The sequence below is a fragment of the Oryctolagus cuniculus genome, chromosome 11, assembly GCF_964237555.1.
Source record: "Oryctolagus cuniculus chromosome 11, mOryCun1.1, whole genome shotgun sequence".
Taxonomy (NCBI): domain Eukaryota; kingdom Metazoa; phylum Chordata; class Mammalia; order Lagomorpha; family Leporidae; genus Oryctolagus; species Oryctolagus cuniculus.
This window is the reverse complement of record NC_091442.1, coordinates 58,598,730-58,622,119: the sequence shown is the minus strand read 5'-3', so window position 1 is coordinate 58,622,119 and position 23,390 is coordinate 58,598,730. Positions and strand designations below refer to the sequence as shown.

Genomic DNA, 23,390 nt, shown 5'->3' with positions numbered 1-23,390 from the left:
AGTAGAAATGGTCCCATAGATCCCAGAATGTGATGTTTGTTTATTACTTGAGTTCAATTGTGCCTAAGGGAATTGGAATAGAGTAGAAGAAAACTTCCTCTCAAGAATTCCCTTTCTGCCGTGAGATGTACTGCAGTGATTGTACTTGAGGATGAGGCTGTGGAGAAAGTCATGGGTTGATGGAGAGAACTGCTCTCTTAATGGCATTGGACTTCAAGTAAAACATTAAACTTTTGTCCTTTTTTTTTTTTTTTTTTTTCCCCTAAACAAGGCAGAAAACATTGGGGAAGGATGGCTGGAATTAGGAAGCAAAAAATTTCATAAAAAGTATGCAGGACTGATTTATATTCTTGATTATTCAAAGGGATATCCTTTGTTTTCATCTTTGGCTTGAGGTTCTCGAAAATATATCTTTCTAGTTTTGATTTTTTTTTTCTTTAGCCAAGGCAATTAATTATTGTAGGATCTAGTTATGGTCAGCAGGGGGCACCCATTGCTTGTCAGTCCAGGAGCCTCTAACAAAAGGATGGAGGAGAGAGTAAGTTCCTGTTCTAGAATTGCTTCCTCTGAAAATGTCATTAAACCATTACTACCTTTCAGGGCATCAAATGGGAAAAGTATCCGGGTTATTGGAACAAAAGCCGCCCATGTCTCTAAATGAGGGACCTTAATGAGACTGGTTATGACCCACAGTTTTATGGGAGTTGTTTGGTGGAGGGTTAATGCCCTTCCATTTATCCTGGGTACTTCCGAACTTTGTCTCCCGCCCCTATGGTCCCCCCTCTTTTGTTTTCTCTTAAACCTTTTGACCAGTAACTGACCATGTTTTCCTAATTCAAATTCCCTTTAGCCTTTTTTCTTCCCACCTCCTTTGGCATTTTTATTTGTTCCATTTTGACTTTGAGCTGGAGCTACAGTCCCCAAGGGAGAAATAAGGATTTGTAAAAGGAGGAAACTGGGGCTTATAAAGCACTCATTAATTATTGTTGTGATGAAAATTGAGAGGTAGTATTTAAATGAGGGTTGAAAGGACAATCATTAGTCCAAAAGTAAACTTAAAGTCCCTAAAAGAAAATGAGATGGTTTCTGATATCCTTTGAGTATTTCCCTTCAGCCCAGTATATTTAAGCAGACTTTGTCCTGATTGATTTCTTAGACCTTAGCTCATGTAGCTTAGTCCGTTACTTGAACTCCTCTCAAGGAACCAAAGTTCTAATGAACTTCATGTTTCTTGGGGCTAAGGGGTGGCCGAGACATATGGGGCAGAGGACATGACTCAGACAACTTTCTTATGTGTGTCTAAGGTTTGGTTTAGAATATCAGTTTTCGTATTTTTAAAAGTCTCTTCTCTTGCAGGGCAGCAGAAAAGAAAGTGGTAAAAATTACATCTGAAATACCACAGACTGAGGTGGGTATTCTGCTCCCTAGTAGAAAAGCAATCTCTGTGTTCTGTTTCTTACTCTTTATCTGCATCACTTAAAAAATTAATCATAAGCAGAAAAATCAGTATTCACAGATATTGGTGTTGGTACATTTTTCTACCAATTACTCTTGGGAAAATATTTGAGCTGGCATAGTAGATAATCACCTTTGAAGCTGCAGTCCTTTTGTGTAAAATACTGTAGTCTTCCTGGTAACTCTCTAAAATGTTTACAAGTTTAAGATTACAATTCAGGAGGAGTATACCTTGAAAAAATAACGAACATAGATGTTATTTTTAAATTGCTACTTGCTAACAGGTGAGATTAAAATTTCTCTGGATTTTGTCTTAAGATCTGTGAAACTAGGTTCCAGTTGAGATCTTGTGTTTGATTTTGTACCTTCAAAGTAGAGGGTTATTAAACTCTTAGAATGGCATAAGACAACGCTGCCTCATTTCTAACCATGGAAGAGTGCTGCTAGTGTTGGAACCAAGCTGTTCCTTTGATCCCCTTTGAAAGGTCAACCAAACACAGCTTTTGTCTTCTTGACTTCATGTAGAATGTGGGTTTTATTTATTTTATTCCACCCTTTTGTTTTTGAGGGAATCAATGTAATAATAGTCTCTTTGTGCTTGCTTTCTGGAAAAGGCTATTGAGTTAAGCTCTAGGTTGGACACAACCTGTTATCCTCCAGGATTATCAGTTTAGACCCTAAGAAATTACTACTGGTACTCTTAAGATATCTGTCTCTAACCAACTTTCTTGAAGCCAAAAGTTGAATTTTTTTCTCCTTTTTTTTTCATCTGTTATCATGTAGAGAATGCAGAAGAGGGCTGAACGATTCAATGTACCTGTGAGCTTGGAGAGTAAGAAAGCTGCTCGGGCAGCTAGGTGAGTGTTCCTAGACTTGTGGACCTGAAATTGTAATAGTAATGAAGGTGAATCCTAGGTTTTATATATATATGTATATGTATACACACATATATACATATATATAAATTTTCAATAGAATATAAGCCTTGCTATAAAGAAATGCACTCTTTTGGGCTGTACTCAGAACATCTCTGCTGATTTGGGTGCAGTAGCTGTAGATAGATCTTTATTATTGAACAGGATTTTTTGTAATATGTAAAAGCCAAGAACTGACTACTACTCCTGATTCTGGTAAGGCTTCCTTTTAGCTTATTCTGTGGACCTTGGTGAGAAGGAGAGTAAACTGAACCTCTTTCATGAGGTTGTTAGAATTAGCTAATGATTGCAAAGCTGGAGATCACAAGGGAGAAGTGTCATGTGTACACTTGACACGGACACAGACAACCAGGAGTGTGAATGGCTTCCTAAAATTAAGCTTGTTTTTCTTTCTGCAGGTTTGGGATTTCTTCAGTTCCAACAAAAGGTAAGGATAAAGAAACTCTTAGAAGAAAGCTGTCTATATTCTTTATTTGCCGACACAACAGATTTGATTTCTTCAAATTAATATAAACTTGTTAGTTCTAGAAGCCCATAATAGATTATGGTATTCACCTCTTTGCTTTAGATAAAATCATACTGAGCCTTCTGGCCAATTAAAAAAAAGGTTCCGAAGTTACGAAAGAATGGAAAGTACCAGCATTTGCCATTCATTCCTTGAACATCTTCAGAGCAGTTTCTAGTGCCTTCTTTTTTTAGTCGTCTTTTTCTTTCTTCTACTTAAGAGGCTGAGAGAGGAAAAATGGGAGCTCCCATATACTTTTTCATTCCCAAGATGCCTGCAGTGGCTAGAATTGGTCTAGGCTGAAACCTGGAGCTGGAATCTCAATCCAGATCTCTTATATGGGGATCCAGCTACTGAGCCATCACCTTCTGTCTCCCAGTATCTGCATCAGCAGGAAGTGGGAGCTGGAGTCAAGTATCAAACCCGTATACTCCAGTGTGTGATATAACCTTTTTTTTTTTTAAGATTTTAATTTTTATTTATTTGAAAGAGTGATAGGAAGAGACAAAGTGAACCAGTAGACATCTCCCATCTACTGGTTCACTCCCCCAAATGACTGCAATATCCAGGGCTGGGCCAGGCCAAAACCAGGAGCCTAGAACTCCATTCAGGTCTTCCACATTGGTGGCAGGGACCCAACTGCTTGGATCACCTTCCACTGCTTTCCCAGGAGAAATAACTGGGAGCTAAATGGCCAGAACTCAAACTAGTGCTCTAATATGGGATGCTGGCATTTCAGATTGGAGGCTTTATTTTTTGAAAGGCAGAATGACAGAGAGCTTCCATCTGCTGGTTTACTACCTTAATGGCCACAGTCTGGGCTAGGCTAAAACCAGGAGGCAGGAACTCCATCCTAGTCTACCACGTTGGTGGTATGGGCCCAAGTGCTTGAGCCATCATCTGCTGCTTTCTCCTATGCTTTAGCCAGAAGCTGGGTCAGAAGCCAAACAGCCAGGGCTTGAACTGGCTCTCCAATATGGGATGCAGGCCCAAGCAGCAGCTTAACCTTCTGTGCCACATGCCAGCCTCCCAGATGTGGTGTTGTAACCACTAGGCTAAATACCTGTCCCTATTTTAGTGTCTTAAAAGCTTAAAATTATTTGGCCAGCGCCGCGGCTCACTAGGCTAATCCTCCGTCTTGCGGCGCCGGCACACCGGGTTCTAGTCCCGGTCGGGGTGCCGGATTCTGTCCCGGTTGCCCCTCTTCCAGGCCAGCTCTCTGCTGTGGCCAGGGAGTACAGTGGAGGATGGCCCAAGTGCTTGGGCCCTGCACCCCACGGGAGACCAGGAGAAGCACCTGGCTCCTGGCTTCGGATCAGCGCGGTGCACCAGCCGCAGCGGCCATTGGAGGGTGAACCAACGGCAAAGGAAGACCTTTCTCTCTCTCTCTCTCTCACTGTCCACTCTGCCTGTCAAAAAAATTAAAAAAAAAAAAAAAAATTATGCCTATCCAGTTGTTACTGGCTATTATAAAAGGAAATGAAAGAGAAAAGAGTACCTTTGTCTTAATAGTTTTCCTCCTAAGTACCTTCAAGTAAGTAATATTGGATGTGCTTTAAAGACAGCCATGAGCATTATTATTATTATTATTTTTAATTTGAAAAGTAGAGTCATAGACAGTGAGAGAGAGAGAGACAGAGAGAAAGGTCTTCCTTCCGTTGGTTCACTCCCCAAATGGCCGCCACGGCCGGTGTTGCACTGATCCGAAGCCAGGAGCCAGGTGCTTCTTCCTGGTCTCCCATGTGGGTGTAGGAGCCCAAACACTTGGGTCATCCTCCACTGCCTTCCCGGGCCACAGCAGAGAGCTGGACTGGAAGAGGAGCAGCCGGGACTAGAACCCATAACATTATTTATAGTCATAACTAGAAACAACTAAAAATTCAGTGGAGAATTGACTAAGCAAATATCTGGCATAGTATAATAGAAGATCATACAATGGAGCCTGGCGCCATGGCACAATGGGTTAAGCCTCCACCTGCATTGCTGGCATCCCACATGGGCACTGGTTTGAGTCCCGGCTATTCAACTTCCAATCCAGCTCCTTGTTGATGGCCTGGGAAAGTAGTGGAAGACGGCCCAAGTGCTTAGGCGCCTGCATCTGTGTGGAAGACCCAAAAGAAGCTCCTGGCTCCTGACTTTGGATTGGCCCAGCTCTAGCTGTTTTGGCCATTTCGGGAGTGAAACAGTGGATGGAAGATTCTGTCTCTCCCTCTCTATGCCTCCAACTTTCAAATAAATAAGTAAATAGTACATGTACGGATAAGAAAAAATACTAGAAGTATATATACTAAAATAGCAGTTACAGTCTGGTTGGTAGGATTTTGAGTACTTTTCTGTTTGTTTTTTAACTTTATTTATTTTAGTTTTTAATTGAAAAGCAGAGGAATGGAGAGAGACTGCATCCTCTGGTTGATTCCCTAGATTCCCACAACAGCTGGGCCTGGGTGAGACTGAAGCCAAAGCCAGGAGCCCAAACCTAATCTGTGCCTTCCATGTGGGTGGCAGAGACCCAAGTACTTGAGCCATCACCTGTTGCCTCCCAGGTTTGCACAGTAGGGAACCTGGGATGTGAACACAGACATTCCAGTATGGGATGTGGGCATTTTAACTACCATGCCAAATGCTTGTCCCTTTTTTGTTTTTAAAATTCATGCCGTTGGGTGGTAGGTGTTTGGCTAAGTGGCTGAGTAGCCACTTTATGCCCTCATCCCGTATCAGAGTGCCTGATTTGAGACTTGGCTCCACTTCTAATCCATCCTCCTGCTAATGGACATCCTGAGAGGCCGCAAGTGTTGGCTCAAATACTTGGGTCTCTGCTACCCGCATGGGAGACCTGGACTGGGTTGTGGGTTCCTGGCTTTGATCTATTCCAGTCCCAACTGTTGAGGGCATTTGAAAAATTTGAAATAAATATTTATTAAGTTAGGGTTTAGCCTACTGGCCAATTTATTGTTGCTTTTTTAGTGATAATTTTAGGACAGAACATTGCCTTAAGATGCCATAATTTTAATTCATGATGGTAGTTTGACATATTTGTCCAGCTATTACTTCTCTCTGTCTTTTGTAACAGCTTTACTGAAATGCTATTAGTAGTTCATATGCCATGTACTTCATCCATTGGAAGTATATAATTCACTTTTTTTTTTTTTTTTTTTACTATATTCTGAGAGTTGTGAACCATCATCTCTGTCTGATTTTAGAAATACTCATCATGGCCAGCACCTTAGCTCACTAGGCTAATCCTCCACCTGTGGCACCGGCACACCGGGTTCTAGTCCCAGTCGGGGTGCCGGATTCTGTCCCGGTTGCCCCTCTTCCAGGCCAGCTCTCTGCTGTGGCCCGGGGGTGCAGTGGAGGATGGCCCAAGTGCTTGGGCCCTGCACCCCATGGGAGACCAAGAGGAGCACCTGGCTCCTGCCTTTGGATCAGTGCGGTGCGCTGGCCGCTGCTGCCATTGGAGGGTGAACCAACGGCAAAGGAAGACCTTTCTCTCTGTCTCTCTCTCTCACTGTCCTTTCTGCCTGTCAAAAAATAAATAAATAAATAAATAAATAAAAGAAATACTCATCACCCCAAAAGGAAAGTCTGTACTCATTAATATTTGTTCCCTGTATTCTCTATTCTCTCCCCTCAACGCTATGCAACTACTTTTTTTTTTTTTTAAGATTTATTTATTTATTTATTCATTTGAGAGGCAGAGTTAAAGAGAGAAAGAGCGCTTCCTTCAGCTGATTCATTCCTCAAATGGCCACAATGGCTGGCACTGGACCAATTCGAAACCAGGAGCTTCTTCCAGGTCTCCCACAAGGGTGTAGGGGCCCAAGCATCTGGGCCATCCTCTGCTGCATTCCTAGGCACATTAACAGGGAGCTGGAATGGAAGTGGAGCAACTGGGGCTTGAATTAGCACCCATTTGGGATGCTGGCAATGCAGATGGAGGCTTAACCTACTACATACACCACAGCACTGGCCCCACATTTTTTTCTCTATAGAAAATTGCCTTTCAGGGCTGGTGCTGTGGCATAGCAAGTGAAGTCAGCTGCGGTGCTGGCATCCCATATAGGTGCTAATTCAAGTCCCAGCTGCTCCACTTCCATTCCTGCTCCCTGCTAATGTGCCTAGGAATGCAGCAGAGGATGGCCCAGATGCTTGGGCCCCTACACCCATGTGGGAGACCTGGAAGGAGCTCCTGGTTCCTGGCTTGGGACCAGCCCAGCTTCTGGCCATACAGCCATTTGGGGGGTGACCTAGCGGATAGAAGATCTGTCTCTCCCTTTCCCTCTCCCTCTCTGTAACTCTGCCTTTCAAATAAATGAATAAATCTTAAAAAAAAATTTGCCTTCATAGAAATGAAATCATAATAAATAATCATTTGTGCTTGGCTTCTTTAACTTAGGCTGATGCTTTCTTTTTTTTTTTATTTTTTATTTTTATTTTTTTATTTTTGACAGGCAGAGTCGACAGTGAGAGAGAGACAGAGAGAAAGGTCTTCCTTTGCTGTTGGTTCACCCTCCAATGGGCGCTGTGACTGGTGCGCTGCGGCTGGCGCTCCGCACTGATCCAAAGGCAGGAGCCAGGTACTTATCCTGGTCTCCCATGGGGTGCTGCAGGGCCCAAGCACTTGGGCCATCCTCCACTGCACTCCCTGGCCACAGCAGAGAGCTGGCCTGGAAGAGGGGCAACCGGGACAGAATCCGGCACCCCGACCGGGACTAGAACCTGGTGTGCCAGCGCTGCAAGGCGGAGGATTAGCCTAGTGAGCCGCGGCGCCGGCCTGGCTGATGTTTTCAAGGTTCATCTATGTTGTAGCATGTGTCACTGCTTCATTATTTTTATTAATATTCCATTTCATGGATGTACCACATTTTATTTATCCAGTCATCGATTGATGGATGTTTGGGTTGTTTTCATTTTTTGTCTAATATGAATAATGCTGTGAATATTTTCTTTACAAGTTTGTATGTGGACATGTGTTTTCATTTCTCTTGAGTATATAAAATTGTTGGGTTATACGGCTCTACTGTTTGACTTTTTTTCCTTTTTAAAAAAAATTGTTAGCTCATGTGTGAGTGCACCCATTCACTGGTTCATTCCCCAGATGCATGCTCCATGGGGGTGGGACTGGGCTGGGCTGGGCCAGGCTGAAGCAAGGAGACAGAAACGCAATTCAGGTTTTCCTTGTGGGTGGTAAGAAACTCATCAGGCCATCACCTTGTCCCCTAGGGAGTGCAGTAGGTGGAAACTGGAGTCAGGATCCTGAGCCTTGCTTCCCCAAGCACGTAGGCATCTTAGTCACTAGGCTGAATACCCAAAGAACTACCAAATTGCTTTTCCAAGTAGCTTTATTGTTTCATGTTCCCACTAATAATGAAGGCAGACTTATTTTCTAACTGTGATTTTTGCCTTTTTCTTCTCATCATAAGATAAAAGCCGTTTGTCATTTGTAGTGTCTTTAGGCTAATTTGATTGAAGACTATTGGTTTCCTTTATGACCTCAAAAAAATATTAAATGAAACTTTCTTTTTTTTCTTAGGTCTGTCATCTGACACCAAGCCTACGGTAAGAAATCTTTTTATCCTTTGATGAGCCAGGTCATAGCTGCATACAGTTAAAGTCAGAGACTCATCCTTTTCCCCACATCAGAAGAAATTCTTAAATCACGAGTTCAGTGACTGTTTTTGGCATAGCGTTACATGTCCTGAATTTTAAAAAAATTGTTTGAGGTACTGAGAGGTCCGAAAGTTACTACATCTTCAAAAGTTAATGGTAGATATTTTTCTTTGTACCACTCTTGTTTTGAAAAGATATATAGATTTTGTTAGCTAGTAGAAAATTCATATAACCCTTCTTATGGTACAGTTTTTAGATCTTGTTTGGTGCTTTAGTTAATGTCTAGTTATTACCAAAAGAGAATTTGGAGATAAATTTATGAATTCTACTTGTAGATATTACTATTTTCTAATACTGCCTATTAAATTTAAAATCAAAGTAAGTAATAGTATAAGAATGGCCTACTGGACCAGTGTGACTAGTTAGCATGTTTAGAAAATAGAAAGAGGAGCTGGCACCGTGGCGCAGTAGGTTAATCCTCTGCCTACAGCGCCGGCATCCCGTATGGGTGCTGGTTCTAGTCCCGGCTGCTCCTCTTCCCATCCAGCTCTCTGCTGTGTCCTGGGAAAGCAGTAGAGGATGGCCCAGGTACTTGGACCCCTGCACCTGTGTGGAGACGCTGAGGAATCTCCTGGCTCCTGGCTTCGGATCGGCGCAGCTCCGGCTGTTGCGGCTGTTTGGGGAGTGAACCAACGGAGGGAAGACCTTTCTCTCTGTCTCTTCCTCTTACTATCTGTAACTCTATCTCTCAAATAAATAAATAGAAAATCTTAAAAAAAAAAAGAAAATAGAAATGCTATGGTGAAATTAAAAGGAACTTCAAAAAGTTAATGGAAAATATATGTTTTGAAAAAAATTATGCCTTGGCTGCAAAATGTTTTGCACCAGGCCAGTGCCGAGGCTCACTTGGCTAATCCTCTGCCTGCGGTGCCGGTACCCCGGGTTCTAGTCCCAGTTGGGGCGCCGGATTCTGTCCTGGTTGCTCCTCTTCCAGTCCAGCTCTCTGCTGTGGCCCGGGAAGGCAGTGGAGGATGGCCCGAGTGCTTGGGCCCCTGCACTCCCATGGGAGACCAGGAGGAAGCTCCTAGCTTCAGATCAGCACAGCGCTGGCTGTAACGGCCATTTGGGGAGTGAACCAATGGAAGGAAGACCTTTCTCTCTCTCTCTCTCTCTCTTTCTCTCACTGTCTAACTCTGCCTGTCAAAAAAAAAATGTTTTGCACTATAATAAACAATATTTTAATTGTTTTCTACAAACTTTATGAAGTGTTTTCATACATTCAGCCTTATGAAATCCTGCTTTTGGGGTTATTGTTCAGTATTGCCAATAAAGGTGAAATGTTAAATTATTGTTACTGTTAATGAAGACGTCCTAAACACCATTATGATAACAAGTCTTGTATACTAAAGCTTCCACAAAAATGGAGAGAAGAGGATTGAGTGCTTCAGTGGACTGTTTATTTGACAGATGTTATTATTTGAGCTTTAATCAAATTTTGAGAAAGAACATTTTTCTAAAAACAGAAAGATGCTTTATATTGTATGCAGAAGCATGTACGCAGAAGATGCTGCGAAAGTCTTCCTCAGGAGTTGCACACCTAGCCATAGGATTCTGTGGGTAAATCTTAGAGATTGTGTGTATACATAGCAAAACTGCCCCTCACTCTGTTGGATGGCTTGCTAACAGCCTTGCTTGCCAATCTGATTCTAGCATAGTATCAGTGCTGATTTTTCACCATTTCTTTTAACAACCATCCTTGATTACATTCTTTATAATGTATTACTTGCTCTGATAGTGACAGTAAAAGGTTCTTCCTAAGGATTTTCTTCTTCCATCAGAATAAAGCATTTTAGTTCCTGTATTTTGCTCCCTCACCTAGAGTAAAGCCACCAAAATTGCCAATCCTTGTATCAGAAAACAGCACACCATAACACTCCAAAGACTAGATACAAGCTTCCCATTCATATATGCCTTCAGTGATGACTTACAAAGTCCTTTTTGAGTGCCAAGAGAGTAGGACACTGTCCCCATGCTTATGTGGCCAGCATTGGCCATACCCAGCATAAAGCGGTAGATGAGGGAGTTTGCAGGACTGTGACTGACAAGTGGTTGGTCATGGAGCAGGGAACAGGGAGGTCATCCTAGGCTGGGAGAGCCCAAGGGATAGAACAGGAAACACAAGGTGGCATGTCTGAGGCCCAGGGAAGGAGGGCACTTTAAGCAAGGAGAGCACACGGGAGTGTGCCGATGATCCAGAAGAGAAATGAGAGTAGAGAGAGGCTTCCGAGACAGGCTGTAAAGATGTTTCCAAGAGGGCTGGTGCTGTGGCGTAGCGGATAAAGCCACCACCTGCAGTGCCAGCATCCTATATGGGCACTGGCTTGAATCTGGGCTGTTCCACTTCTGATCCAGCTCTCTGCTATGACATGCGAAAGCAGTGGAAGACAGCCTAAGTGCTTGGGCCCCTGCACCCATGTAGGAGCTCCTGACTTCTGGCTTCAAATCGGCGTAGCTCCAGCCATTGTGGTCATTTGGGGAGTGAGCCAGTGGATGAAAGACCTCTCTGCTTGCCTCTGCCTTTCTGTTAACTCTGCCTTTAAAATAAAATAAATAAATCTTTTTTTAAGAAAAAAGATATTTCTGAGAAAAACGGAAGACCTGGTGGCCCTCCCAGGGAAGCTGGCAGTGGTCAACTGTGATCTAGTAAAACACCTGGGGTCCTGGGACGGGGTGAGGAGATGAGCCAAAAAGTGCTGATGCCACCAGGTGCATACTCTGTCCACCTCCGCACCACTGGTGCACACTTTCCAGGCCTAGATTGCCATAGAGAGCAGATTATTGGCAACTACCACCTCAATTTCAGCCCTGTAGCTTCTTCTGCATCTCACCCTTAGAGCTGCTGAGCACTTGAGAGTTCTCTTTGCTTGATGATAGTGTTAAGAACTGCTTACGTAAGCTGTGTGGTAATTATGATTTTGGACTGTGAATGATGCACTTACTTGGAGGTAATGATTTACACGTTTGCCTTTCCAAGCAGTGTTTGCCCTGCTTTGATTTTACCTCCTTAGGCTCTTGTCACCTTCCATGGATGAAGGAGCAAGGAGCAAGGCTGGATCTTTTTTTTTTTTTTTTTTTTTTTAAGAGCCGGTGCTGTGACTCGCTTGGTTAATCCTCCACCTTGCGGTGCTGGCATCCCATATGGGCGCCAGGTTCTAGTGCCGGTTGCTCCTCTTCCAGTCCAGCTCTCTGCTGTGGTCCAGGAGGGCGGTGGAGGATGGCCCAAGTGCTTGGGCCCGTGCACCTGCATGGGAGACCATGAGGAAGCTGGTCTCAGATCGGCACAGCGCCGGCTGTAACGGCCATTTGGGGAGTGAACCAATGGAAGGAAGACTTTTTTTCTTTGTCTCTCTCTCTCTCTCACACTGTCTGTAACTCTGTCAAATAAAAACAAAAAAGATTTATTTGTTTGAAAGAGTTATATATAGAGAGAGACCTTTTTTTTTTTCTTTTTTCGGATTTTTTTTTTTTTTTTTTTTTTGACAGGCAGAGTGGACAGTGAGAGAGAGAGAGAAAGGTCTTCCTTTTGCTGTTGGTTCACCCTCCAATGGCCGGCGCGATGCGGCTGGCGCACCGCGCTGATCCGATGGCAGGAGCCAGGTGCTTCTCCTGGTCTCCCATGGGGTGCAGGGCCCAAGCACTTGGGCCATCCTCCACTGCACTCCCTGGCCACAGCAGAGAGCTGGCCTGGAAGAGGGGCTACTGGGACAGAATCTGGTGCCCCAACTGGGACTAGAACCCGGTGTGCCGGTGCGCAAGGCGGAGGATTAGCCTAGTGAGTCACGGCACCGGCCGAGAGAGATCTTCTACCTGCTGCTTCACTCCCCAAATGGCTGCAGTGGCCAGGAATTGAACCAGACCAAAGTCAGGAGCCAAGAGCTTCTTCTAGGTTTTCTATATGGGCAGCAGTAGTCCAAACAGTTGGACCGTCTTCCACTGTTTTTCCAGGCCATTAGCCGGAGCAGGATCAGAAGTGGAGCAGCTGGGACACTAACTGGCTGCCAAATGGGATGCCAGCATTGCAGGCAGTGGCTTTACCTGCTAAGTCACAACACCAGCCCCAGGGCTGAATCATTTGCTGCATTCTGCAAGAGACTTTTTTTTTTTTTTTAAGATTTTCTTTCTTTATTTGAGAGGTAGAGTTACAGACAGCAAGAGGGAGAGACAGAAAGGTCTTCCTTCCGTTGGTTCACCCCCCAGATGGCCGCAACAGCTGGAGCTGCGCCAGTCTGAAGTCAGGAGCCAGGTGCTTCTTCCTGGTCTCCCGTGCAGGTGCAGGGGCCCAAGCACTTGGGCCTTCCTCTACTCTCTTCCCAGGCCATAGCAGAGAGCTGGATTGGATGAGGGGCAGCTGGGACTAGAACCGGAGCCCATATGGGATGCCAGCACCACAGGCGGAGTATTAACCTGTGCCATGGAGCCGGCCCCTCTACAAGAGACTTTTTAATAATCCGTGATGTTGATTTGGTGGTGCTTAGGTTCCTAATTTGGCACATGGAGTACTTTTAGCATTGGACCATGGTTATTACCTCTCTATTTTCTGTTTTGATTTTTTATACTATGCTTTTTTTTCCTCCCTTTGTGTAGGTTAATCTGGATAAGCTAAAGGAAAGAGCTCAAAGATTTGGTTTGAATGTCTCTTCAATCTCCAGAAAGGTAAGGTAGGTGGGATGGAAGTGCTATTTTTGAAGCAACAGAATGGCTGGAGAGGGCAGCATGGGTTGAAAATGACTCCTAAAAATGTAGCTTACTGCTCAGCACTTCATTTCACATAATCCTGAGTATCACCTTCTGTCACTGACTATTGGTTTTATTATAGGAATTGTTTCACAAATTGTTTTTCCCTAGAATGTTTGTAAGCTTTCACTCAAGCTGTTAGAATGGTCTACTTTTCTCTCAGTTAAAATATCAAATGCAGTGATGTTAAGACTTAACAACATCGGCTTTAACTTCTGATCCAGACATAATTGAAACTAAATGTTCAGAAGATAATCCTGTCTTTAGGTCAAAAGTACCTAGAAACAAAATTTGGAGGTTCTGTGGAACAAAAATAAGAAAGGTATTTGATTTTCCTGCCCCTCTGCTAACTAAAACAGTTTAGTTGATTAAGCAAGATAATGTTGATGCTATGCTTTGTAGAGTAATCTGTTCTCTGAGGCATAATTGCCTTTGGAGTTTTGCTAGGCCTGTTAAGAATTTTCCTGTAAGGGGCTTAAGGGGCTGGGGCTGGGGTGCAGTAGGTTAATCCTCCGCCTGCGGAGCCGGCATCCCGTATAGGCGCAGGTTCTAGTCCCAGTTGTTCCTCTTCCAACCCAGCTCTCTGCTGTGGCCTGGGAAAGCAGTAGAAGATAGCCCAAGTGCTTGGGCCCCAGTACCTGCATGGGATACCAGGAAGAAGCACCTGGCTCCTGGCTTCAGATCAGTGCAGCTCCGACGGTTGTGGCCATTTGGGGAGTGAACCAATGGAAGGAAGACTTTTCTCTCTGTCTCTCACTCTCACTGTCTGTAACTCTATCTCTCAAATAAATAAATAAATAATCTTAAAAAAAAAAAAAAAAAGGTTTTTCCTGTTTGCCTAGAGAATGGGAGTGTTTCTTGGTTGTTGAATAGGTAGCAGGGTATTTCAAACCAGAAAAACCATCATTTAAAATATTATTTCTGGTGCTGGCTCTGTGGTGTAGTAGGCTGAGCCTCCACCTGCAGCACTGGCATCCCGTATGGGCATCAGTTTGAGTCCTGGCTGCTCCTCTTCTGTTCCAGCCCTCTGCTTATGGCCTGGGAAGGCAGTGGAAGATGGCCAAGTGCTTGGGTCCCTGCACCCTGTGTGGGAGACCTGGAAGAAGCTCCTTTCTTCTCAAGCCCAGTACTGCCGTTGTGGCCATATGGGAAGCGAAGCAGGGGATGGAACACCTCTCTCTGTCCCTCTCTCTCTAACTCTGCTTCTCAAATAAATACATAAAAAGAAATACTATTTCCACCATTAGTGTGAAAATATTTAGCTCCCTAGAAAGTCATTGGAAGGAACTGTCCTGACACTGTTTTTTGTTTTGTTTTTAAGATTTATTTTATTTATTTGAGAGGAAGAGACAGAGGTCTTCCATTTGCTGGTTCACTCCCTAAGTGGCCATAACAGCCGGAGCTGGGCCAGAGCTGAAACCAGGAACCAGCAGCTTCCTCTGGTTCTCCCACACAGATGCAGGGGCCCAAGCACTTGGGCCATCTTCCGCTGCTTTCACAGGCCAATAGCAGGGAGCTGGGTTGGAAATGGAGCAGCCAGGACTCAACTGGCACGCGTATGGGATGCCAGTGCCACAGGCAGAGGCTTAACCTACTGTGCTGCTGTGCCAGCCACTGTTTTTTTTTTGGTTTCTAAAGAAGATTTATTTATATACTTGAAAGGCACAGTGACAGAGGGAGAGAGAGTGAGAAAGATGCCCTGCATCTGCTGGTTCATTCCCCAAATGCTCACAATAGCTAGGCCTGGGCTGGACCAGAGCCAGGATTAAGGAACTCCATTTAGGTCTCCCACATGGTTGGCAGGAACCCAAGGACTTAGGCCATCATCTGCTGCCTCCCAGGCAATTATCAGGGAGTAAAAGCAGAGTAGCCCGGACTTGAGCTGCCACGCCAGTGTGAGATGTGGGTGTTGCAGGTGATTGCTTAACTGGCTGCATCACACCTGCCCCCTGATTGTGTTTTTTGCTTAGGAAAAAAACAAAACAAAACAAAAAAAACACTAAGCACTAAAATCACTTGTGCCACTGTGGACTGCATCCTTCTCTTTAATTTACATTTTTCATGTTTACCAGAAATACAACATCAAGTCCATGTGCCTGGCATTGTGCTAAGACTACATAAGTGCTTACTGAGATTGTTACTGTTTATGTGAAATAAGAAAAAAATTAGGAATTGAGAGGTAGGCAGAGCATGTGCCATGGTATGCAGCTTAATTGGCAAGAACTGTTTTAAAACGTGTTATAAAGCAAAAGTCATTCTGTTGTGCTTGATGCTTGATGGCAAGGTGGGTAGGGTGCTATCTATTTCTGCTCCTACTTTCACCAATCTCATTTTGTTTATGAGGATATCTGAGAACCCCAGAAGTGGCTTCACCCCATCTTCCAGGGAATTAATTGAGTGTGTGTGTGTGTGTGTGTGTGTCTCCAGAATTAAAAAAAATAATTGAACATGTATTTCTTGCCACTTAGCTTATATGGACACATATAGGGAATTTGCCCATCACACTATTCTGTCTACCCAGAAATTTTTATAGTGTTTCATGACTTTCTCCTCCCTTCCCTAGGATCTTTTGCTGTGTTTGACTTTTCAGTTTTAACCCACAGGAGTCTGAGTAAAGAGATATATTTATTAAACAATTAACTTTGTGACTTTAAGCAGTTATCTAAAGTTTGGAGTAATATCTAATACCCTGTTGGTGAAGAGCAAATAACTGTATATTTCAAATGCCTACTATAGTGACACTTTGACCTTCAGTAAATATTAACTTTCCTCCTTTTTTTTTTTTAACCTATTTTTGTCAGTAAATTTGCTTTATGGCCTTAATTGAGTCAAGTTATTTCTGTGTTGTGGCTGGTCATTGATAAGATTTCAGTTCCCAGGTTTTTTTTAAATTTTTTTTTTAAAGATTTTATTTATTTGAGAGGTAGAGTTACAGACAGTGAGAGTGAGAGACAGAGACAAAGGTCTTCCTTCTATTGGTTCACTCCCCAAGTGGCTGCAACGGCTGGAGCTGCACTGATCTGAAGCCAGGAGCCAGGTGCTTCTTCCTGGTATCCCATGCAGGTACTGGGGCCCAAGCACTTGGGCCATCTTCTACTGCTTTCCCAGGCCACAGCAGAGAGCTGGATTGGAAGAGGAGCAGCCGGGACTAGAACCGGTGCTCATATGGGATGCCGGCTCCGCAGGCGGAGGAGTAACCCACTGCACCACGGCGCCAGCCCCTTAGTTCCTATTTTTAAAAATTTAATTTTATTTGATAGGCAGAGAAAGAGACAGGTAGACAGAGATCTCTGCCGTTTCACTCACCAAATGCTTACAATAGCCTGGGCTGGGTCAGGCCAAAGCCTTCTTCCCATCTTTAAAAAAATTATTTGAGGGGCCAGCACTGTGGTGTAGTAGGTTAAGCCTCCACTTACAGCGCTGGCATTCCATATGGGTGCTGCTTTGTGTCTTGGCTGCTCCTTTTCTGATCCAGCTCCCTGATAATGCACCTGGGAAAGCGGCGGAGGGTGGCCCAAGTGCTTGAGCCCCTGCACCTGCGTGGGAGATGTGACGGAGGCTCCTGGCTGCTGGCTTCAGATTGGCTCAGCTACAGCCGTTGCAGCCATTTGGGGAGTGAACCAGTGGATGGAACACCTTTCTCTCTGCTTCTCTCTGTAACTCTACCTCTCAAATAAATAAATAAAAATGTTTAAAAAATTATTTGAAAGTCAGAGTATGACATGGTGAGAGAGATGTTCACTCCCCAAGTGGCTGTGATGGCTGGGACTGGACCAGGCCTAAGCCAGGAGGCAGGAACTCCTTCCAGATTTCCCATGTGGATTGCAGGGGCCCAAGGACTTAAGCCATCTTCTGCTGCTTTCCCAGGTGCATTAGCAGGCAACTGGATTGGAAACAGAGTAGGCCATGCCTCAGAACTGGCTCTCTGGTATGGGATGATGCCAACATTGAATGTGGTGGCTGAACCCTCTGTGCCACAGTTCTGGCCTACAGAGTGATACTTTTGTAAGTGATTAAAATATCACTGCATTGTTAAAAGTGCTCCAGAAGTTTATAAGCATTTTTCATTTCCTACATGTATTACAAATTGTAACAGTTTGGAAACCAGCAGAGACCATGTTTTAAGTAGTGCTTTACTGGAATATACTGGAATATATATGATTTCTTCCAGGGACTTCTTTGCTTGCAGGTCAGTGACTTTTTGAGATGTCTTTTTTTTTTTTTTTTACTATTGGATCACTTTGACCTTGATCATAATCTCAATTTTCAGAGCCGCACTAATTTTAACAGTTTGCTCTAATTTTCACTGTAAAACATAATGTCCCAGAAGTGCTGATGTTTTACTGTGTAAACCAACATTACCTAATAGAACTTATTCTAAACAGTGACATGTGGCTAGTGCCTACCTTATTGGACACGCCAAACAGTGGAGGTTAGTAGTTAATGTGGACATACCTCTACTCCATCTGGGATTCTGAACAGTACAGTAAGATACTCACCTTTGCTGTCTCCGATGATACAGTGTTTGAGTTTACTTGATCCAACTTAAGACCTTGCTTGCAGATTTCTCTTCAGTGAACTTGGCTGCAGACCAGTGTGTCTGAATAAAGAGGAAGTATGTGGGAGCATAACAGACATGAATCAAGTAGTGTTTATGACTACTTTTTTTAAACAAATTATACTGTCAAGGTCTACTTAGCTTTTTATATTTTAGATTTATTGCTTAAATTATTACAAATTTGAGGAAACAATCTCTGCAATTCTTTCTAGGCTGACTTTTGTATGACTTACTCATATATATCAGTTTTCAGCTCCACTAGTATACTATACCCATTAGGACCTATAGAGAAACTTCAATATGATTTCCCTCATATCTCCTCCGAACCATCTTCTCCTTTTCCCCTATCCAAGAGAAGTCTGTCTGTTCACGTTTCCAGCTCAAGTCTCAATGAATAGAATGTTGTTGGTTTAGGATAATGGGAAGTGACAGGGCAAAGAATAGCCCTGGCATTTATAGACATTTTTTACACAAGAGGCTGTAAATTGTCTCCTCCAGCTCTTTGGAACTATTTGAAGACAGAATGGCATGCCTTTTCTCGTATAAGCCTCATGGTGACTATGGGCTAAGAAACCTCCCACCCCCTCAAACAAAACAAAACCCAGATAAATAAGATCTGCCTGGTTGGTTCTGATTGATCACCAGCTTGGTTTTCAGTCCTGTGCTTGACTGGTTGTTTTTTTCTGTCAGTTTTCCGTGCCTCCAAAGAGAAATAGTCTTTGGGTCAATTCTGTTAGTAAAGGACAAGATTTGACCTGGCACATAAGAAACTTCTTTGAAAGGAGTGACAGATAGAGGGAATAAAGATGGGAAAGCAGCTTAGTTAATACATGTCAAAGGATGTTAGTTTTGATTAAAAAAAAAAAAAACTTAAGTCTGAACTTAGAGCTGTAGTGTTAACTGATGTAGCTAAGCTGAGTGGATTGTTTTGTATTTTCAAACATTGACATACTTAGGAAGGTAAAACTGGATACTTTAGGAAATTATAGGAAATCCAGCTTGGTAGATAGTTCTTTTGAAAAGCAAAAATAAGCCAAAGCCCAGGCACAAAGCCAGAAACTAAAGGTGTATTTGATGCCTTTTTCTCACTTTCCAGGAATGTGGGAGGCATGTGTTACTGATTCTTGAGACGTTACATTTTCTTTTATCTCTGTTGACCTTAGTACATCTTCCTTTTTTGTCCACTAGAATATTACTAGGTTTCTTCTAGATTTGTAATTTTAGCCAGCTTTCTTCCCTGATGATTACGGTCTGTGTTATAGAGTGTCAGAGAATTAAGAGGTTGAAAGCAAACTTGATATCCCACTTACTTATTGTTCTGGATGGTAGCTGGAAAATTCTTGGGTAGCTACACAGAATTTTTTAGTATTTTATTTTTGGTCTTCATTGATTGAGAATGAAACACTTCAGAGAGAGATGAAGCACCTGCCTTGTTTTTGAGGAGCTTGTCATTGGAATGTGTTGAGATAGCAAAGAGGAAACTGAGACAGAGTCAAGAAGAAGAGGAGTCGCAGTGTTTCCCAGCATTCAGATTTCATTGTGACTTCTGATGACAGGTTGTTCTCAGTTCATTTGCTTTTGGAAGGCCTGTTTAAGTCTGTCTTGATTCCCTTCCACCATCTGAAATATATTATGAAGAAATCTTTGTTGTTTTTTCCTTCCCTGCAGCACTGGGCTTTGGTGTAGAAGTTAGCCTTTGGGATGAGGAGAGAAGGAAGAAGATCATGGATTTATAATTTGGTCACCAGCCTTCTTAAGGGGTTATAATTAGGATTTGAGTGTACAGACCTTTTCCATAAGAATAACTATAGGGATGTTCATAGGACATCACTAACATGGAATTTAAAGAACTGTAAGCTATGGTGGAGAAATTTGGTAGAATATTCTAAAAAGAGTAATGGTAGAATTAGATTCTTGGGTAAGTGGCCTGCTTGAGTACATTTGGGATCCTTTTTTTTTTTTTTTTTAATTTTTTTTTTTAAGATTTATTTATTTGTTTGAAAGGCAGAGTGACAGGGAGAGGTACAGAGAAATACTCCATCTACTGGTTCACTCCCCAAGTGGCCCCAACAGCCAAATCTGGGCCAGGCCAAAGCTAGGAGCCAGGGGCTCCATCCTGATCTCTGACACCTGTGGCAAGGCCCTAAGTATTTGGACCATCCTCCTCTGCCTTCCCAGGTGCATTATTAGCAAGCCGATCAAAAGTGGAGCAGCTGGGACTCATACCCTACAATGTGGGATGCTGATGCAACTGGTGGCTTAACCACCATACCAGCCCCCTACATTTGGGATCCATTCAGGTGTACTCAAATAACAGTTCCTGGGGTCGGTGTTGTGATGGAGCAGGGTAAGCCTCCACCTGCAAAGCCAGCATCCCAGTTCAGCTTGAAACCAGGCTGCTTCACTTCTGATCCAGCTCCCTGCTGATAAACCTGGAAAAGCAGCAGAAGATAGCCCAAATCTGTGGACCCCTGCACCCATGTAGGAGACCCAGAAGAAGCTCCAGGCTCCTAGCTTTGGCCTGGCCCAGCCCTGGCTGTTGCCGCCATTTGGGGAGTAAACCAGCAGATGGAGGATCTCTCTCTCGTTCTGTCTCTCCTTGTTCTGTAACTCTGCCTTCCAAAAAAATAAAAAATCTTTATAAAAAAGATTTATAAAATAAATCTTTAATAATAATAAATTCTATTCAAAGGCTGTTGAGGGGCTGGTGCTGTGGTGTAGTGGGTAAGACCACTGCTTGTAGTGCCAGCATTCCATATGGGCACCGGTTCGAGTCCCAGTTGCTCCACTTGCTATCCAGCTCTCTGCTATGGCTTGGGAGAGCAGTAAAGGATGGCCCAGATCCTATGGCCCCTGCACCCGCCACATGGGAGACCCCGGAGGAGGCTTCTGGCTCCTGGCTTTGGATTGGCGCAGCTCCAGCCATTGCAGCCATTTGGGAAGTGAACTGTGGATGGAAGATCTTTCTCTCTCTCTCTGCCTCTGCCTCTGCCTGTCTGTAACTCTGCCTTTCAAATACATAAATCTTTTTTTAAAAACTATTGATAAGAAAAATAGTAACAATTTGTAGGCCATGTGCAAATTTTAATTCTTTATTCCCCTTTCTCACAGAACGAAATGGGACCAAGAAAACTACAAGTAGTAGGATTATAGGTAAAGAATAAACTCAATATAGGCTTCAGGGATCAAGAGCTTTTGGGGGAGGTTTTCCCCAGAATGCTGTTTCTGTACTTTGAATTCTGCATTTTGATCTTTTTCCAGATCAGTGATATGTGGTATGGTACTCTCTCTCTCTCTCTCTCTTTTTTTTTTTTTTTTTTTTTTGACAGAGTGGACAGAGAGAGAGAGAGAGAGAAAGGTCTTCCTTTGCCGTTGGTTCACCCTCCAAGGGCCGCCGCGGCTGGTGCACTGCACTGATCCGATGGCAGGAGCCAGGTACTCATCCTGGTCTCCCATGGGTGCAGGGCCCAAGTACTCGGGCCATCCTCCACTGCACTCCCTGGCCACAGCAGAGAGCTGGCCTGGAAGAGGGGCAACTGGGACAGAATCCGGCGCCCCGACCGGGACTAGAACCTGGTGTGCTGGCGCCGCAAGGCAGAGGATTAGCCTAGTGAGCCGCGGCGCCAGCCAATATGGTACTCTCTTATGATGCTGGGCAGAGCCCTCCCCCTACCTTCGTCAGCCCTGCTATTGGAAGGGCAAACAGCCTACACTCTATGGGGTGCTGCATTGCTAAGCTGTAATGTTCAGTAGATTAGGTGTGTTAAATGCATTTTTTACTTATATTTTCAGTTTATGATGGGTTTATCAGGATATGACTCCATAAGTCAACGAGTGTGTGTGTGTATGTGTATATGGTAGATATGGCAGTTGAGAGTGGATATTACAGAGGATGAATTTCAGGAAAAGCCAAGACCCATGCACTCTTCAGTATTTCTTATACAACATTTCTTACAGCATTTTAAGGCTCAAATAAATGGAACCACTTCTCTCATTTCCCTTCTAATTTGTAATACTTTGAAAATAAATATTTGACCTGTTTGATGAGAGATACAATGTATGATCCTGTATATTTTATTCCTTCTCTTCCTCCTCCCCTTTAAATAAAAACACACACTGCTCTACTTCCATCAGCCAATGGAATAAACCTTCAGGGAGTGGTGAAGGAGCTGTTTAAAGAGGAAACAATAGGAAAAACTCTCTGACCTCAGTTTATCCCGTCATCTGGTTCTTCATTTGTCCCTGCTGAGGAACAGAACTTGTCTTTTGTCTGTAACACAAATACATCTTCACCTCCCTCCATTCCCACTTCCCCCCCACCTGCTCTTCTCACTCTCTTCTATTATGGCTCCAATCAATGATGTCATTATGTGTGCCATTCAACTGCTGTTGAACCAGTTGGCTACAGGAATTTGGAAGAGCAAAGAGGCAGAATGGAATTCTTCTCTACTGCTCAAGGCTCTTGAAAATGTATTCTAATTTTAACTAGAGAAATAGCAGTCGGGTTTTTCTTTGCTCAGCTTCTCCTTTTACCCTCCCACTATATTTTAATCTCAGACACACTTTACCTAGCCATATGTGAATTAAAAATTGGACAAAAAATGTTAAGAGTATAAATTGAACCCTTTAAAAGGAAAAATTCTTTAAATGCAGGGAAGCAGGGTGAAATTCTTGATGCTTTGTCAGCATTCATGGCTGGTGCTTTAAACTAGAAATTGGAGAAGTCTCTGACTTACCTAAAAGGTGCGTAGTTGAGACCACTATTGTTTTTGTCTCTGATTTCATTCATGAGTTTGAACCTGAAAAAAAAAAAAAAGGTAAAAAAAAATTGTAGTAAGAAAAAAATTTTTTCCTTCTCTTCTGTTCAACTTCCCACCCCCCACTAATGTCTTTGCATTCCTTCTTTTAACATGTTAGAACTGAAGACATCGATTAAAAAAAAAGTTTTATGCTTCTCTGTTGTCGCCCTGTAGTCTTTGCCCCAGAGTAAACACAGCCTGGGAAGGGAAGGAAGGGAGTGCTGGATTCTTTAAGTCTGTTTTACTTTTAAATGTGAGGGTACTTCAGAAAGCTTGAGGAACATGGAATTAAAAGATAGGTTCATTTTGGTGACATGAAAAACGTGTATTATGAAAGAGCTGCATGGATTTCATTTTTTTGCACTAAAATAAGCTTTAATCATTTTTAAAATTTTACTTGAAAGAGAAAAACAAGCTCTTTCATCTGCTAGTTCACTCCCTGAATGCCTACAACAGCCAGGGATGAGCTAGGCTGAATCTAGGAGCTAGGAAGTCAGTCTAAAAGTTTCCCATGTGAGTAACAGGGACCCAAGTATTTGAACCATTACCTGCTACCTCCCAGGGCATTAACGGGAAGCCAGGTCAGAATTGAAAGAACCAGGTAGTCTGATATGGGATATGGGCATCACAGGTGGTAACTTAACCACTGTGCCAAATGCTTGCCCCAAACTTCTCTTTTAGTTCCATTTTCCATGAACTTCTAAAGTACCTTATTATCTGCAATTGTTTTTCCC

General features: G+C 43.3%; 1 protein-coding gene across 8 annotated transcripts in view; it reads left to right on the top strand.

Moving 5' to 3' along the window:
* SARNP (SAP domain containing ribonucleoprotein) overlaps positions 1-23,390 on the top strand; it is a 62,220-nt gene that overhangs the window by 21,297 nt on the left and 17,533 nt on the right. For 6 of the 8 annotated variants that reach the window (XM_051832845.2, XM_070052356.1, XM_070052355.1 and 3 more), the window contains 5 exons: positions 1,357-1,408; positions 2,239-2,312; positions 2,789-2,817; positions 8,429-8,454; positions 13,150-13,218. In XM_051832845.2, the coding sequence (XP_051688805.1) occupies positions 1,357-1,408; positions 2,239-2,312; positions 2,789-2,817; positions 8,429-8,454; positions 13,150-13,218 (250 nt within the window). Of the gene's footprint in view, positions 1-1,356; positions 1,409-2,238; positions 2,313-2,788; positions 2,818-8,428; positions 8,455-9,052; positions 9,851-13,149; positions 13,219-23,390 lie in introns of those variants that run through there. The other 2 variants (XM_070052361.1, XM_070052360.1) reach the window with 1 other exon arrangement.